Source organism: Gopherus evgoodei, chromosome 1 (assembly GCF_007399415.2).
Source record: "Gopherus evgoodei ecotype Sinaloan lineage chromosome 1, rGopEvg1_v1.p, whole genome shotgun sequence".
NCBI lineage: Eukaryota > Metazoa > Chordata > Testudines > Testudinidae > Gopherus > Gopherus evgoodei.
Window position 1 is genome coordinate 283,165,164 of NC_044322.1, and position 18,749 is coordinate 283,183,912.

The window sequence follows — 18,749 nt, forward strand, 5'->3', positions numbered from 1 at the left end:
TGAGCCGTTTATTGTCATCACTCTGCACTAACGATTTAGTGAAGGGCTGCACCTTCAAGTTAACTGACACATTTGACATAAAAATGTATATTGCGGGCTATCCAGGTCCCCCCCACCTTCCTGCTGCAAAAGTGATCCTATATCTATGTTTGTATCTCAGTGTAAGTGCATGTGCAAGTGTGTGTTTCTGTGTATGGGTTTATATATAGAGAACACCATAGATGTGGTAGTTGTAGCCATGTGCTCAATTAACATGACTGCCTCACTTGCACTCTGCTCATGAATGCATCTCAACGGGGCTTATTTCTGATTTTCCTCATCATTAAATAGATTAAAACAGCCATGTTAACCTGCCAGATAAATATTTTTTTATTTCCTTGACTTGGGGAGTTTCCCCTCTAAAATCACAAGCAGTACTCCTGGAATGTAATATGTTTAAAGTTCAGTGTGTTGCGACTCCATAGAACTGTAAATGAGAGCATTATACTACAGAAAAAAGAAGAATCCCAGCTTCACAGTGGGAATCAGCATTTGATTCTAATTATGAAAGGTCTCAAGTTTTCCAGTTTCAAAGCCCCGTTGATTTTAGATAAAACTCTTCTAGGTCACTTTTAGGGTTCTTTGTGGCTTTCTCTGAGGCTGCCCTGTACAGTTGGACTCAGGGCAAGTGAATCGCTCACTTTTCAGTTGTCTCTTTTAAAAAAAGTCCCAGTAAAAAACCTTAAAAAAATTTTTTTTTATTAACCTGTGTGACATGCAAAAACATGATGGGTTGGTAGGGTATAAAGTTTTCCTCAGGACATGTTCAGACCTGTATAACTTCCTCAGGCTTCCCTGCTAATGAATAATGTGCCATCTCAAATTCTTGCTAATAAATCCTTTACACTACACCACAACATTGTGTGTTCTCTGCATATTTTATACAGTATTTTATCCAAGTTCTTATACTTTACACATCACCATGATATCAGAATGCCTATTTTATTTATTTATATATCTATATATATATAGATATATATAAAAATCAGATATAAAATGTTTAGTTAGTGTAGTTAATGAAGCATTTCAGTGTGTTGTTAAACATCTCTGTTATTTTGCAAGCTACATTCCTTTTTCTCATCAGCTGTAGCCTGCATGAGTGAAGTAATTTATTCCTCCTCTGTGGAGGTGAAGCATTTTTTCCAGTGCTCTCTATTTATTTCACCAATGGAATAATGTCTTGTGAATAAATCCAAGACATGTTTACTGTATTTGGCAAATCATTCAACATATAAAAGACAGGCTTTTCTTTTTTCTCTAACTTCATTTTTTTTAGATGTTACATATTTTCCTCCCTCACAGTTGCTTTTGTAATTCCGCATTGCCAAAAAATTTGGATAAATTCCCCCTGCAAAGGATAATGCTCCACTGAATGTTTTATTGTATTATCTACTATTCTGCCAAAACAAAACTGGGTCAAATCAATATGGAAAATGTTCGGGTCAAGTTTGTGTGCTGTCTAGATGCTTTTCTTTGTTTGCGTACTCCCACAATGTCTGTCTGTGTGTGTATGTGGAGATAAAGCAAGACCAAATATGGAATTCAGTTGTGATGGAGCACTTCCTTAGAAGGATGAATCATAGTACTTGGTGTGTGGCTGGCAGAGTAGTTATTATATAGCACATTGCCCAAATAGTAACTTGGGAAAGGAAGCATATTCATATTTAGGAAAGTAGAACATAGAATGTCAGTGGGGGGCAGGGACTGAGACCAAACACTGTAGTTTAGTGTAGTTTAATGTAGAAATAACATTTGCCAAGGAATATAGTAAAATGCAGTTTAAAATTTCTTTATACTTCCCTTGTGATAGCATGATGTAAATCTGAGGCAGACCTATAATAGATAGTGAGAGTTAGCATCTTATTCCACTTCCGCAAACCAGCAGAGTTTAATCATATATGAAGAATACATTGAAACTGATACACAATACATTTAATTCACCATATTTAATGGAATGACAGCAGATTGATGAATAAGATGACTAATCTGTAGTCAAAATAGGAAGATAACTCTGAAATCAAGGGATGAGTCCTCAGCTGTGTTGAGTTCATGCTCAGTGCAGTTGAGGAGATGGTGTGGGAGGGGTGGCTCCAAGCCACCTTTTGACGCCCCCAGTCCTAGGGCTGTCAGAGCTTAAATGACCCACAAAGTGACTTATAGCAGCCTAAGAGTGCTCTAATGTGCAGCATCTGAAGTAGCCTCTGAAAAGCACTCTGTCAGCCAAGGACTGGCTAGAGTACTGTGTTCCTTGGCCATGCCCCTGACTTGCCCTCACTCCAGTAAACCTTATACTGGGTGTGAGTGGGTTGGAATCATCAGCTGCTCCTATAGGGCAGCTTTCCTGATACCTTGTACTGTCCTGTGTTGAAGGTCTGGCCACAGAACTAGAAAAGTTATGAAAAGCTCCTTAAATGATGCAGAAACTTTACTTTTAATCTCCTTATAAACTTGAGGGCTTTGAGCATTGGCCTGCTAAACGCAAGGTTATGAGCTCAATCCTTGAGGGGGTGAGCTGGGGAAAAAATCTGTCTGGGGATTGGGCCTGCTTTGAGCAGTGGGTTGGACTAGATGACCTCCTGAGGTCCCTTCTAACCCTGATATTCTATGATTCTGTGCACTTTTGGAAAAGATAGAAAACAGATATTCATGCAGAGTGGAGTATATTGGGTTTTAGTTTGTATGCCCATTAAGATTCCAGCATAGCCCTGGACAGTCTCTTTGTGTATGCATCCAGATGTTGAGATCATGTAAAGTCTGATTTAGAAGAATGTTATTCTTACAGTGATATCTTCCAGAAGCTGCATCATAATGAGGAGTGACAAATACATAAATGCAGGCCTTTAACTTAGAAGAGGAATCTACTTCTTCTAATTTTTAAAGTAAAACAATGAACTCTGAGAATAGTAGGAACTCGTGAGGAAGGACACAGACATCTGGAATTTAGATCAAGTGGCTGCAACTCTATTAATCCCATAACAGGATAATTTATCAGGCTAGCCTGTGCTGACCACAGTGGAAAATGGTAGAAGGCAACAGGCACTGTATTTGTCACATGGATTCTCCCCCTCTTTTTATAGTTCAAATTCAGAGCATCACAGTTCCAGGGATCAAATTGCTTGTATAAAACCAAGGCCCCTTAGAGCGTGCATTACTCCCAAGGCCTATAACGGCCTATTTCCCAGAACAGCCTAATGCTAGAAAAAACAATAAACCTGTTAGTATGGCTCAGGCTTCCCTGCAAATCTAGCCCTTTTTCCCAGGAAAGGTGTGTTAATGGGAAAAGGGCTTCATCTGAAACCTCCTGCCAGAGCCTTTCACCTCTGCCTCCCCACTGCCAGAGCTCTTCCTTGTTGCTTTGTGAGAGCCTTTCCTGCTGCCTCAGGTTTTCCCTGCTATGGGGAACAACTCCTGCCATTTTGAGGCACCTATAAGCTACTGTGCTAAAAGTAGCAATGTAGACACAGGAGGCACTGCTTGGGACTGTAGGGAGCTGTGGAGAGTATATGCCCTAAGGTTCTGGAGTGTCTTTATTCATCTAAATATTGCCTCACTATCTACACTGCTGTTTATACTCATGCTGTGGGGCATACAGTGTATGTACTCTACACACTGCTTTAAGTTTAGACATATGCTCAGGTACAAGTGATAATACTTCAAATAAACGTTAATTGTTAGCTGTTTCACTATTCATCAAATCATGGAAGGAGTGAGAGGAAGTATATTAAGCAGATGTACACAATCTCCTCTTGAGTGACTGCTCATTTTGGCTAGGTGTTAGAATGTGTGGAGGGTTGAAGGGGAACATGTTTTGTTTTCCTGAAGGGGAGCTGCAATTTCAAAAGTTTGGGAAATACTGCAATAAAGCAATTATAAATGCCACTTTATTATGTGGACATAATATCTACTATCCTGAGACCAACGCAGCAATAATGGCACTGCACACATCATGATGTGCCTTTCTCAGTGTTAATTCAAAATTAAACTATGCCAGGGATCTCTCTTCAAGTTCTGTGATTCATCTTTAAGGTGCATGAAAAGTGTCTCATTACTTCTTTGAAGCACCTTTACATTGATTACTATTAAAATACCTTCTAAGGGTTACAAAGGTATTGTGATAATCCGCGTATGAAACTGCTGTAATGCTGTTATAAATATGCATATTAGAAATCAGGTTGTGAAAAAGGCATTGTGCTGTGCTGGTGCGCCTATGCTGAACCTGTTTTCCTGTGTTAAGAAGGCTAGCTAGAGTTTTTGTTTTTCCAAAGGTTAAAACATACTAATTCACACCATAAACTCAGGGTGAAATTCTAGTACCATTGTAGTCAATTGGCGTTTTGCCACTGATTCCATTGGGGCCAGGATTTTACCCGTATAACCTTCAAAACAGATATTCTGTATGTACTGTTTATTATTATATATTGCATATATAATACATATTATAATATAATCATATAACTAAAAATAGTTATTTTGTTTTTCTTGAACTGTTGTGGAAAATGTTATTACCAGGCTAGAATTCATATTCAAACTTCAGCCTGGAGCAAATTTTCTTGGCCAAGTTGTAAGCCTTAGAAAGTATATTTTATAATGGAAACTCTGAGAGGACTATAAATGTATTCACTCTAATGTGAGCTGCTATTGCCAAGCCATTTGCCAGATTGCAACATAACTTAAAAGCCGACGTACTGAAGAATAACTCTCCCCTCCCTCCAAACTCATTAAAAAGCAAGTAAACTAGTATAAAAAGACTTTGTTCTTTTAAATTTGATGAAATTTAATAGTTGTTAAACTCTGTATCCTCAAAATTAGTCTTGAATAGTGTTTTAATTTTCTGTTAAACTAACCAAAGCAAAATCAATTTGGGATTGGTACCTAGATGCTATGAAGAAGTGTGCTTTAAAAATGCCCGGCATAGCTAGGATTACAGTTCTTTCTATGTCTTCTCTTGAGCCTATATATTCTAGGAATTGCAGAACATAAACTACTATCTGATGCTTTCGACACTAAACTTGTGAGTGCTGGGATTTTTCAAGCTACCAGCCAGCTGAATTCTTAGAAATGTTTTGTTTAAAGAGAATCTGAAAAACAGAGTATCCAGTTAAACTGCGGGGAGAACATTGGTAGCTGAAAGATGCACACAGAGATGCTATGATGGGACAAGAAGTTAAGAATTCAGTTATATCTACATGGAGATTTTAGGCAGACAATGAATTCCCAGAGCTGGAATTTTACTATGACACCCAGGAAGACAGTTGATGCATTTCAGAAAGTGCCATTGGCCATTTAAGGACAATGGTTAAGGTCTTGGCTTTAGTTCTGTCTTTGAAAGATGGCACCTCCAGCAGGAAAATGGCCTCTGTTGCTGAGGGATTGATCAGTACTGATTCAAAGGCCTTACTGCTTGCAAAATGAATTTTGTTAAAGTGTGGTGAGAAAAATTTGAGACTCCAGAGCTCCTCTTCACTAAAAGGCCAGTCTAAATTTGTGGTATGTTCAAATTAAAAACAAATAACCCTCCTGAGCTGATGTGTATGCAGAGTTTTATTTTCTGACAGAAAAGTCTGGCTTGAGGGAGTTAGCTGATGTGTGTTAGTAGAACACTAACATGTTAAAACGGGCTAAATTCTGAATCATGTTATGAGTTTGCTGGTCTCATGCTATTATCATTTTTTAATGTTGCATGCGGCACTCATTTTGGCATTCTCTGTTCAAGAGAAGCTCATAGAATATCAGGGTTGGAAGGGACCTCAGGAGGTCATCTAGTCCAACCCTCTGCTCAAAGCAGGACTAATCCTCAGACAGATTTTTGCTCCAGATCCCTAAATGGCCCCCTCAAGGATTGAGCTCACAACCCTGGGTTTAGTAGACCAGTGCTCAAACCACTGAGCTCTCCCTCCCCCTCAAGAAGGGTTACAACCGTCCCTGGATGGGCTCAAACCACCATCCTTTTGGTTAACAGCTGAATGCGCTGACCCATTGCACCCCAGAGACACATACTTTGAATATTTGGAGATGTTGCACTTCTCTTGAGATGTGATAGGGCAAAATGAGGAAACTTCTTGAAAAAGTGAGGTCATGATGCCTTATACCAGTAATTTTCAACCTGTGGTCCGTGGACCCTAGTGGGTCCACAGACCGTCTTAGATTTCCAAAGGGATCTGTACCTCCATTTGAAAATTTTTAGGAGCCTGCAAATGAAAAAAGGTTGACAGCTACTGCCTTACACAGAATTACAGGTGAAGCAGTGTCCCACAAATTTAAATGTACAGAGAAGTATATGAAAGGGTGAGATACCTCTGACATGCAAATAATTTTTAGCTGTCACAAAGCAATTTGCCAAACACATGCGTGAGCTTGTAGTAACATAGAAGCTCAGTTGTTTCACTAAAACAGACCAGTCTTCAAGATGTAGAAATAATGGCAACTGAATCAGCTACCAGAAGATGAGGAAAAGGGCTTATGTAAGTAGCAAAGGAAAAGTGTTAGTTTCAGTCCAGAAAGCAACTTTACTGAGCACAGTTTAAAATATATAGAGAGCAAAGGAGCCTGAAAATGGGAATTATAATTGTAATGGTATGCTATATGGACTCTGGCATTGACTGCTATAATATGAAATAGAAATTAAAATATAGAATTATTGACAGACTTATTTCATGTCTCAACTCAATTTTGGAGATGATTATTGTGAGAGACTTGTTCATTGCTCTGCATAAACTCTTGTGAGGAAATGTGAGTAATAACAGTTGATCAGATGCAAGCAGAATTGTAATTTAATTTCCATTTAATTGCTGTTATAGAGTCTGACAGAAAAGCTGCTGAAGAAAGAACTTGATTACACCCAGTTAGAAGAAAGGCAATATGAAGAATCAGTGAGTAAAAAAAATATGCAGGCAAGCCTTCACGAAAAGGACCTGGACCTGGAGCAGCTTCGAGCAAGGTTGTCTGCCTCTGAAGCCTCATTGCAGAGGTTACAGACAGAACTGGGTGAGAAGGGGGAAGCAAGCCACAAACTTAAGGAAGAATTGTCAGAAATAGAGACAAAGTATCAGCATCTCAAGGCAGAGTTTAAACAGCTACAACAGCAGAGAGAGGAGAAAGAACAACATAGCCTACAATTGCAGAGTGAGCTTAATCAGGTGCGATTCCTTCAAAAACAGTGTTTTCATTCATATTCTTCTCAGTACTACACTTTTCTCTATATTTTTGTGTATATGTAATATAGAGCTTCTGTGTGTGTCTGTAATATCTACATTTAAAATCTCCGGGAACTACAGTGCTCTGTGTGTGTGTGTGTGTGTACATTTGTTTATTGAAGGGAAAAAATGCAAACATGCTGCTAAATGTGTATTTCCTGGCTGTTATAAATGAAAAATAAATCTCAAGTGTCATGTTTTGGCATGTTAGAGAAGTAAGCAAAGAACACAAAGAAAGATGAGGTAAAGATAAAAGAGGGAGTACAAAAACTTACTCTGATCAGTACTATCACACCTGAAACTAGTTATAGGACCAGACACTTAGTTGGAGCAAGTTGACGTAGGGTTGTGCTCGCTTACATCAGGTGAGGGTCTGGTCCATAATTCATATTATTTTAGTTTTGTATTTCTAAGATTACTAATGCTGTTTAAAATAATTAAATTTTCTTCTCTCTGTGAAAGGAACCTCTAATTCCTTTAACCTTGTAAATAGTTCTTTATAAGTAGCTTTCCGTTTTTTAAGAATAATACTCTTCTTAAAATAAATTAGCCTTCGAGCTTATTTCTTGGTTTCAGAGGGCTTGTCTGCATTATGCCTTAATCCATATCAGCTGGAGTGTAAATTCTAATGCATGCTGCTGGGTCAGGAACTCGCTGGCATATGTGGATCCTGCGGGTGTACACTAAAAGTTCCCTAGTGCATGTTAATATAGTCCCATTTCAAACAGCACTACATTAACATCCACTGAAGAACTTCTAGTGTGCACCTGCAGGGTCCACACAGGTCAGTTAGAGTGCAACATGCTGGTGCATGTTAGAATTCACAGCCCAGCTGATGCAGACTAGGGCACTGACTGGACAAGCCCTGAGAGTCAAGAAATCAATAATTTCCAAATTCATTATACCGTTACTCTTGAATACGGATCTTGGGACACATCTGTGATATTCCTGTTGGAAGTTCTTCGGTAACTGACCATTGCACTATGTTTGGTGTCTCTCTCCACCTTCCCCCCCACTTTTGTTTTGTTTTGTTCTAATCATGTTCTTCTCCTGACTCTAGGTGTGAAGTATTGGCAAAAGAAAATGTCACTTAGATTGTTTAGTTTTCTTGCCAGATATAAAAATGGGTCAAGCCTTCCTCATGTGTCTAAAAGTTTTCCAAGGCTGTAAATAACAAGGAACAAGTAATATTGTTTCTGCTGGCTCAGAGTAGAGTAAGTTATAATGGGATGAAGTAGTACAAAAGAAAGTTTTGGTTGAATATTGTGCAAAGTTTCCTACTTGTAAAGCTGTAGGATAGTACAGAAGTAGTAGTGGAAATCCCATCGTTTGATTTCTTAAAAAATATACCAAGCAGGGAATGTATTATAGAGAAGAGCTCTGCATGACTAGAGGAACAACAGAAAGTCCTAATAGTTTTTTTTCAATTTCTAATGTCTGGATCTGTGATTTGAGCTTTATATTGGGATGCATATAGTGAACAGTCCCATAATCCTTTCACGTGCTAAATCCTATGGAGTATAATCAGAGTTATTTTCACAGAGCCGTGGGATTGACCCACTGTTGTTCAGTGTTAGATTAAAGTTGACTTTGAGGTGCAGTTTTGTTTGATCTTTTTGTTGGGTGCCTCTTTGTGTGTTGTATGCGAGATCAGAGAGATGTTTGTGTTTCAAGAATAACGCTCAATCCTTCAATAAGAAATGTGTGGCTTATTCTAGCTTGGTTTACCTTACTTTTAGGCCTGTGCTTTTACAGCTTTCCCTTTTTCATGAAGTAATTTAAATAAATATGTTGGCTTGAAGCCCATCCACAAGCCTGCAATAAATTACATCTTAACCCTATGCATGCATACTTTCTACTGGAATCTCCTGTGGTTTGGCAAGAATCCAAATTAAAAAAAAAAGCTGATGCTTAGAGATGTGATGAAGTTTGAAGTTTCATCCATATGCTTAGGAATCCCGATGGGTGACATTGCAGCCATCTTCCTAGACCGCAAAGAATGCAATTTCCGAAAGCATAACCAACTGGCAGAGTTCAGCTGGGAACTGGTTTCAGCCTAAGAGGGCATGCTCCAGCTAAGTAGGGCTTGTGAAAGGATTTTTGGTGGGGGAAAAAAACTTGGATTGCCTAAAAATTTCTAGGAAAGGAAGTATAGATGACACACGTCCTTCAGTGATACCATCAGAAGGGAATTCAGTCCAACCAAGAAAACCTGCCTGAAGGGGGATCACTGGAGTGCCCAAGATTGTTTGAGACCAGTGGTCCCCAAACTGTGAAGCACGCCCCTGTAGGGGGGCATGGAGGAATATTGGGGGGGCACGTGTGGCAGGACTCAGGCCAGTCTTCACAGGAGCGGAGAGGAAGCACCACCCATCCCTGCTCTGTCCCAGCTCCCTTCCTGCCCCGCCGCAGCCCTAACCTTGGCCCTGCTCCTGACTGCAGTTCTACACCTGGCCTCAACCATGGTTCCTGGCCACGGCCCTGCTCCCGGGCCCTCTCTGGTTCCTGACCATGGCTGTGTGTTTGTGTGTGTGCGTGTGTACCAGTTAAGGGGTGGGGGGCATCAGCAAAAAAGATTTGGGGACCACTGATTTAGACGTGGTGGAGGGAGGACTTCAGGGTGGATTGAGAGATTCGGAGTCTATTTATGATACAGTAACTGGTTATTCATAGAAAGAGAGACTTGTCTTAGTCTTTCCAGTTTCTTCTCTAATCGCTTTGTACGATTCCCATATATTTCATATTGTTGTTCACTTAGCAGTCTTACTTCATAGTTGTGAATATTGGAAATAGGTTTATAGCTATCTTTTTAATTCCCTTTTACCTGTGATTGGAGATTATCATTGCAAGGGTGTAGTGTACTAGGGTGTCTACGCTGCAATTAACTGCCTGCAGCTGGCCCATGCCAGCTGACTCGGGCTCACAGGTCTCGGGCGAAAGGGCTGTTTAATTGTGGTGTAGATGTTTGGGCTCAGGCAGCAGGCTGAGCTCTGGGACCCTACCACCTCGTGGGGTCCTAGAGCCGGAGCTCCAGCCTAAGCCCAAACGTCTACACTGCAATTAAACTGATACCAGTTAAGATTCAAAGTCACAGAATACTTTTTTTTTGTGTGTGAGATTTTACCTCAGAGGAAGCTGAGGTTGTTGGTGTGTTGAAGGCTTTAATATCCTTCCAAATGGTCCAAAAGTCAGGAGTGTTTCTTTTAATTTTAAAATGAAATTTAAAAAATGAGAAATAGTATTTTAAATGTTGAATTTTTGAAAGGTATCTTTATGTGTATGCAATGTAATTATTTTAATATATGGAATATAGCGCACACAGTTCATTAGGATTAAACATTTCTTCGGGGCTGAAAGAAAATTTGTGGATGATCTGTTTACGGCAGTGGTGGGCAACCTGCGGGCTGCAGGGTAATCTGATTGCAGCCCATCAGGGTAATCTGATTGCTGGCTGTGAGACATTCTGCTGACGTTGACCATCCATAGGCATGGTCCCTCGCAGCTCCCAGTGGCCGCAGTTCGCCATTCCCCACCGCATCCCGCTGCTCTCATTGGCTGAGAACGGTGAACTGCAGCCACTGGGAGCTGCAAGCGGCTGTGCCTGTGGACGGTCAACATCAGCAAAATGTTTCGCGTCCCGCAATCAGATTAACCTGTTGGGCCCCAGGTTGCCCACCACTGGTTTATAGCCACAGTTCGATTATTCCTAACGTGTTATTACATGATACTGTTCATGATGACATAATGAATTGCCATTTGCTGAATGGCTAAACATGGTTTACATGGTAACCCACCTCACTCATTAGTGGAGAAAGCCCATGTGCCCTCTTATTAACATTGTCTCAAACAGTTGTCGGCCCAGATCCTGGAAAGTTCCATGTGCTTCTGCAAGGTACAGGGCACCCTCAACTGCCATTCTAGCCAGCAGTTGGAGACCTCAGAACATCACAGGGTTATCCTTTAGTCTTCAGCAGGAAATGCTCATTACTTAAAACAGCAAGTCAATGAGTGATGTTAACACTTCTGATACAGTAGTTTTAAAAAGTACAGTTTCTCTATTTTGTTCGCATTTCGCTTGATGATGACTGAAAAGGGACTCTGACAGTGTAGCTGATGGTTTCACTTGTTTATGGAGAACGCAAAATTGTGCATTATAGAGAATATAAAAATATAACTTGGCCTGGCCCTGATGTTGTAATGATTTGAGTGGACCCGTGTGCTTGCATGCAGCTCATTGCAGGATCAGGATTTAATTTTTTATGTGATGTGGTGAGCAAGAGTAACAAACAGTTGAGAGATGGGGGAGAAAAGAAAAGGATTTCAGTAAAAAGATGATCCAGTTTCTCAGTTTTTGATATCTGGATTGGTTAAGTGTGTGTCTTAACAATGTACTTTTTTGAGGTGACATGACAGAAGTGGGTTTCACTGACTTGTTTGAAAGAGGAGAGGCTGATGTTTTGGTTAGGCAAACAGGGATTAGACTAATGTTCCACAAAATGCGGTTTTGCATGAGGAAGGCTCTGAGACAGTAATTGAGTGGTGGAGTGGTGGGATGCAGGGGGAGAGTAGAAAAGGAAAATATAACTCTCTCTTTTCCTTAGAAGTGATAGCTGCTAATAAATTTTGTTTTTATCATGCAACTTTGAACATGATAGCCTACTGATTGGTTGTACCTTTTTAACTGCAGAGATATTTTTTCTTTATAAGTAAGATCAGTAATAACTATATTCTGCTCGCTGTGGTAATGTCTTTGGTTATACAGCCCTATTAGCTTAAAGTTCATCACATGTCCACACTGCGCCACACCATTCCCCACAGAAGTCAATGGTTTAAGAGCTTTTGGCCATATACTCTGCCTCTTGCTTCTATAGACTAATTTTTTGTGATATTAAAGCAGAAAATAGGTATTGTGCTTAGCAGGATCTTATAGGGAAAAATAAAATGCATTTTGATCACATTTTATATTAAAGGGACCTTTATAAAGGTTAATGGTGTTTTTTAAACAAATGGTTAATCAATTTATATAGCTTGTTAGAATCCAATAGGTCAATAAGTGGCATATAACCATGGCTTGTAACCGTCTATAGCCCCTTCTTCTAACATAGAATCATAGAACTGGAAGGGACCTTGAGAGGTCATCTAGTCCAGTTCCCTGGACTCGTGGCAGGACCAAGAATTATCTAGAACATTCCAGACAGGTGTTTGTCTAATCTACTCTTAAAAATCTCGAAGGAAGGAGATTCTACAATCTCCCTAGGCAATTTATTCCAGTGCTTAACCACCCTGACAGGAAGTTTTTTCTAATGTCCAACCTAAACCTCCCTTGCTGCAATTTAAGTTCATTGCTTCTTGTCCTATCCTCTGAGATTAAGAAAAACAATTCTTCTCCCTCCTCCTTGTAACAACTTTTACGTACTTGAAAACTGTTACCATATCCCCTCTCAGTCTTCTCTTTTCCAGACTAAATAAACCCAACTTTTTCAATCTTCACTCATAGGTCATGTTTTCTAGACCTTTAATCATTTTTGTTGCTCTTCTCTGGACTCTCTTCAGTTTGTCCATACCCTTCTTGAAATGTGGCATCCAGAACTGGACACACTACTCCAGTTGAGGCCTAATCAGCATGGAGTAGAGTGGAAAAATTACTTCTCGTGTCTTGCTTACAACACTCTGCTAATACATCACAGAATGATGTTCACGATTTTTATAACAGCATTACAGTGTTGACTCATATTTAGCTTGTGGTCCACTCTGACCCCCCAGATTCCTGTATGCAGTACTCCTTCCTAGGCAGTCATTTCCCATTTTGTATGTATGCAATTGATCGTTCCTTCCTAAATGGAGTACTTCGCATTTGTCCTTATTGGATTTCATCTTATTTACTTCAGACCATTTCTCCAGATCATTTTGAATTTTAATCTTAACCTCCAAAGGACTTGCAACCACTCCCAGCTTGATATCTTCTGCAGACTTTATAAGTGTGCTCTCTATGCCATTATCTAACTCATTGATGAAGATATTGAACAGAACTGGACCCAGAACTGATCCCTGTGGGACCCCACTCGTTATGTTCTTCCAGCATGACTGTGAACCATGGATTTTTTTTTTCTGGAGCTTTCTTCCTACCTTTGGTGTTTTTCTCCCAGCATCAGGGTACAAATGACATCAATATGCTCAACTCTTGTGCATATTTTTTAGAAGGAAATTACATTAATAATTTACTACAACTTCTTGCCTCCAATCACACACACAGATTACTACTGTTACTATGTCACAGCTACTAATAGTCCATCAACCACAAGTGGAATGATTTACAGTGGTTAATAGTGTGGACTAATAAACTTAGCTTCAGATATTTTTATCCACTGATGTAAGTGCTCCAGTTAGGTGAAAGTAATTTTTCTACTTTCAGGTTTGACCCATTCAATGTTTTGCATTGAAATACTTTTGTCTTACTCTATAGTTACCTGTTGCTCCTGAATCCACAAAATGGAAGCTCACATGCATATGTTGGTTGGGATTCAGTAGTGTGTAGGAGTGGGCAGGAGGTAACTAATAGCCTAAAATAACAGTTAGAGGTTTTAGAGGGAAGAAAAATTTGGTTGAATGGATGCCTGTTTATAGCAAATAAATGTAAAGAAAGCCCTCAGCTCATTTAGCTGATGAGAGAGTCATAGAATCATAGAACATCAGGAGGTCATCTTGTCCAACACCCTGTTCAAAATAGGACCAATCCCCAATTAAATCATCCCAGCCAGGGCTTTGTCAAGCCTGACCTTAAAAACCTCTAAGGAAGGAGATTTCATCACTTCCCTAGGTAACCCATTCCAATGCTTCACCACTCTCCTAGTGAAAAAGTTTTTCCTAATATCCAACTTAAACCTCCCCCACTGCAACTTGAGACTATTACTCCTTGTTCTGTCATTTGGTACCACTGACAGCAGTCAAGATCCATCCTCTTTGGAACCCCCCTTTCAGGTAGTTGAAAGCAGCTATCAAATCCCCCCCCCTTCTTCTTTTCTGCAGACTAAACAATCCCAGTTTCCCTCAGCCTCTCCTCATAAGTCATGTGCGCCAGCCCTCTAATCATTTTTGTTGCCCTCTGCTGGACTCTTTCCAATTTTTTCCACATCCTTCTTGTAATGTGGGGCTCAAAACTGGACACAGTACTCCAGATGAGGCCTCACCAATGTTGAATAGAGGGGAATGATCACATCCCTCGATCTGCTGGCAATGTCCCTACTTATGTAGGCCAAAATGTCATCAGCCTTCTTGGCAACCAAGGCACACAGTTGACTCATATCCAGCTTTTCGTCTACTGTAACCTCTAGGTGCTTTTCTGCAGAACTACTGCCTAGCCATTCGGTCCCTAGTCTGTAACAATGAATGGGATTCTTCTGTCCAAAGTGCAGGACTCTGCACTTGTCCTTGTTGAACCTCATCAGATTTCTTTTGGCCCAGTCCTCTAATTTGTCTACGTTCTTGCTTTGTACTCTCTGGGGAAGTTTCCTATGCATCAGCCAATCCAAGAGAGTGGGTTATAAGTCCTATGGAAGGAGCTGGGGAGTAAGCTACAAAAGGGCATGTGACCACAGAACACTCCTAAAGATCTAGCACATCTTGTAGAGAGAGTCAATACATCAGCCTCCCTTGTAGTGGAGGAATGCCAGGGGCTCATGGTGAGCTGAAAACACAGTCCCACTTGCCCAGATAATGCAGAACACTATGGTATTGGAACCAGTGTAGCCAGGAAAAACTTAGAGAATGGGCCATTGGAGAGCATGGGGATGCTGATTTACTCTGAGCTCTGTGTAAGATGTTGATTTACTCTGAGCTCTGTGTAAGATGTTGATTCAGCCATTGCTATTTTACATGATAAATATTTTATGCATTTGGTGGAGGATGGAATTTAATCCTGGCTTTTCTCTGTGTAAGGTCACGTAGCTCTTATAGAGGGGCTTCTATAAAGGGGCGAGACTGCTTCTTCGTCGACTCACTTCCCACCTTCAGAACATACCACCCTTTTTGAGCCTATGCTCCTGCATGTGCATTTGGCTGGGTTGATTTCGCTCAGGTTTATGAGAATAATTCCCAAGATGTTTTAGTCGTACCATTCTTGTATGATTAAAATCATGATGAAAATTACTATATTATGTGGATAATGAGTCTGAAGTGCAGTGTAGTGGCTGGAAAACTGAGACTAGTATTTACTTCCAGTTGCACAGTAAACTTCTGGAGACAGAACGCCAGCTAGGGGAAGCACATGGTCGACTGAAAGAACAGAGACAAGTCTCTAGTGAAAAACTGATGGACAAGGAACAGCAGGTGGCTGATCTGCAGTTAAAACTTTCTCGTGCTGAAGAGCAGGTAGGAATGATACACATGAACAGATTTCACCTATGTTGTAGTGATGTTTTGTGTATTCTACTTGCAACATCCTTCTCATGTTGGTGTTTACAGAGTTAGTGCCCAGCTGACTGCTTTGACCAAGTTTGTTAAAACTTAATTGCATTTTTTAAAAATCCTCATTAAAAAAAATCTTCTGTTTTTTCTTTTGGCAAAATAGTCTATAGGACAGTTACTTTCTTGTTTTTAGAAGGCTAAGAATTATTTCCTTGCCTAGAGCCTAAATGTGCGAGGTGCTTTACAGATAAATAAAGAATATAGCCCCAGCACTTGAGGACTTTGAGGCTAAGGGTCTGAGCATGCAAAAAGATTCCCAATGCGCAGAAACTTATGCCATGCATAGCAGAGTTTTGTGTATGCATATCTTTTTAGGGGATCAGGGTCCAATTGAAGAAGTAATAGACATAATGTGATTATAGTGAATAATGTGTAGGGGGGAATTGGTGTCAGAAAACAGTAATTTTACTACTTTATTAATAGGTCAAGTTTTTTTGCAATAGGGCAGTACCTTAGTAACAAATATTTGCTGTTGATCTGTTTATATTAGCTATATGCAGACGTGCCAAATATCTAAGAGTGGTGCATTTTCAAAGTTTTACACTGCAGTTTAGCAGACACCTCCACTCTTAGACTTTGATGAGAGTCATACAGCTAACACTGTGTGCAATGCTTTGCATGTTGGCTGCAGAAAAACTGTTAAGGTAAATAGAACATAAGGGCAGGTGTATACTTAAAATACTGTATAAGCATAACTGCATTGATGCAGCTGCTCTGTTGCAGCGCTTTAATGAAGATGCTCTATGCTGATGGGAAAGAGCTGTCCCTTCAGTGTAGTTAATCCACCTCCCTTAGAGGTAGTAGCTATGCTGACGGAAGAAGGTCTCCCACCGACACAGCGCTGTCTACACCGGGGATTAGGTCTGTATAACTACGTCTCTCAGGGGTGTGGATTTTTCAGACCTCTGAGCGATGTAGTTATACCAGTGCATGTCTGTAGAGTGGATCAGCCCGAAGTTGGTACTAAAACTGCTAATGATAATTAGCACTTAGAATACTTTATGAATATAAATTACTTCAACTCTACCTTATCGATAGGAAAAAAAGACTAAATCTCCTTTAACAGTTTGGTATTAAGATGTAAAATAATGCATGTCTGATACTTCAGATAAATTTTTGTTATTTAGAATTTGCCTACTGTCAGTGTTGAGAAGTACTTCAGTGCTGTGTTCGTTCTTTGCTATAGAACTGGTATGACAAATTACTACTTTTACACCTGTTTGAAATGTTAAACTGTTTAGTGTACAGTCTTTCAGTATTAGAGTAAATGATAAATGTTATTGAACTACTGAATTGTGCTTGTCAGTTTTCAGTCAACAGTCCGTGACTGTTTTTTTAAGCTAAAGGAAAAAGCAGCAAATTGCACTGAATTACAGCATCAGTTAGATAAAGCAAAACAGCAGCATCAGGAGCAACAAACTCTTCAGCAAAGCACTACAGCAAAACTCCGAGAAGCCCAGGTAAAAAAAACAACAACAAAAAAACCCCAACCCACACATTCTTTTCAAACTAGTGTACTGCAGCAGTTAATATTGCTGGTGCATTGCAACATGTAAACAAGCTGCATGATTTCCTAATGTAAAACATTTTCTTTTTTTAATTAAATAACAATAAAGGAATTTATAATTTCAAAATAGAATATGTAGTGAGTATTTGTGAAATTTGATATCTAACATTTCATGCATCAGGAATAACTTTTAAGGTTCGTATACTTAAAGAAACTATTTAATTCATTTTTAGAATGATTTGGAACAAGTACTGCGTCAGATAGGAGATAAGGACCAAAAAATTCAAAACCTTGAGGCCTTGCTACAAAAGAGTAAAGAGAACATCACCCTGTTAGAAAAAGAAAGAGAGGATTTGTATGCGAAAATTCAAGCAGGGGAAGGAGAAACTGCAGTTCTGAACCAGCTGCAAGAGAAAAATCATACTTTGCAAGAGCAGGTAAGAAATGCAAAAGCCTCCAATACTGTTAAGAAAGTTTGTGTAAGAAGAATCTCCTTTGTTTCTATCTCCCAATCTGCAGCTTCAGCCTCCACTGTACTTCGCTCTTTCTTGGATACTGTATTTCTTTAGTATCTCTTTATAAAATTCACAAGATTTCTGTGACATTTCCCTCCCCGCCACCTCTTCTTGTTCTGATAGCAATACATTTTGGTGCTTCACATCCAGGTGCACAAGTTGTGCACTTGTCTATGGAGGATGGTGTTATACAGACAATCAAAATGATTTATTATTATTTTTTCTTACCTCTATGGAAATCTAATCAATAACATATTTGAACAAAAAAACACATAACATACACTGAATATGATTTAATGAAAAGATCTTTGAAGTTGGAATTTACAATCACAGTATACCATCTGAAAGGTACATTATTAGATTTTTTTTAAGGTATTTTAAAAGTAATTTTAGCTGCATAATCTTTTAAAATATGTGTATGTATATACACACATATTATTTTTAAAAAGCTATGCTGGAATTAGTACTACTTGTGCATACAATTTTTACTTCATATTTTTGCAAAAAGTAACATGATTGTATATTAGTGACTCTCTTTTGTACTTAGAGGAATTTTTTTAGTATACTGTTTCAAATACCAGTATGGTAATATTGTTGCACACTTACAAAGGTTATTAGAACACCGTGTTCTCCTTTTGCAGCATATGTGCAACACATTACTAGTAATTAGAGCTGAATGTGAGTTCTCTTGCATATAGTCCATAGTGTATACTACTGGTACAAATAAGATAGAAATGTACTAGTTCTTCTTCGAGTGATTGCTCACATCCATTCCAGTTAGGTGTGCGCGCCGTGCGTGCACGTTCGTCGGAAACTTTTTACCCTAGCAACTCCAGTGGGCCGGCAGGTCGCCCCCTGGAGTGGCGCCGCCATGGCGCCCAATATATATCCCTGCCGGCCCGCCCGCTCCTCAGTTCCTTCTTACCGCCGTGTCGGTCGTTGGAACTGTGGAGCGCGGCATAGCTGTCCTCCACGTCCCTAGCTCTCCTAGTTTCTATCGCTTGTTTATCGCTTATCTCTAGTTCTATATAG

General features: G+C 39.7%; 1 protein-coding gene across 5 annotated transcripts in view; it reads left to right on the top strand.

Moving 5' to 3' along the window:
• The window catches only part of EEA1 (early endosome antigen 1), a 164,860-nt gene that overhangs the window by 70,836 nt on the left and 75,275 nt on the right, over positions 1 to 18,749 (top strand). For all 5 annotated transcript variants that reach the window (XR_003998482.1, XM_030548559.1, XM_030548560.1 and 2 more), the window contains 4 exons: positions 6,837 to 7,175; positions 15,450 to 15,599; positions 17,036 to 17,155; positions 17,436 to 17,639. Coding sequence is in view for 4 of the 5 variants with exons in the window: in XM_030548559.1 (XP_030404419.1) it covers positions 6,837 to 7,175; positions 15,450 to 15,599; positions 17,036 to 17,155; positions 17,436 to 17,639 (813 nt within the window). In the remaining variant the exon portion in view is untranslated. The remainder of the gene's footprint in view (positions 1 to 6,836; positions 7,176 to 15,449; positions 15,600 to 17,035; positions 17,156 to 17,435; positions 17,640 to 18,749) is intronic.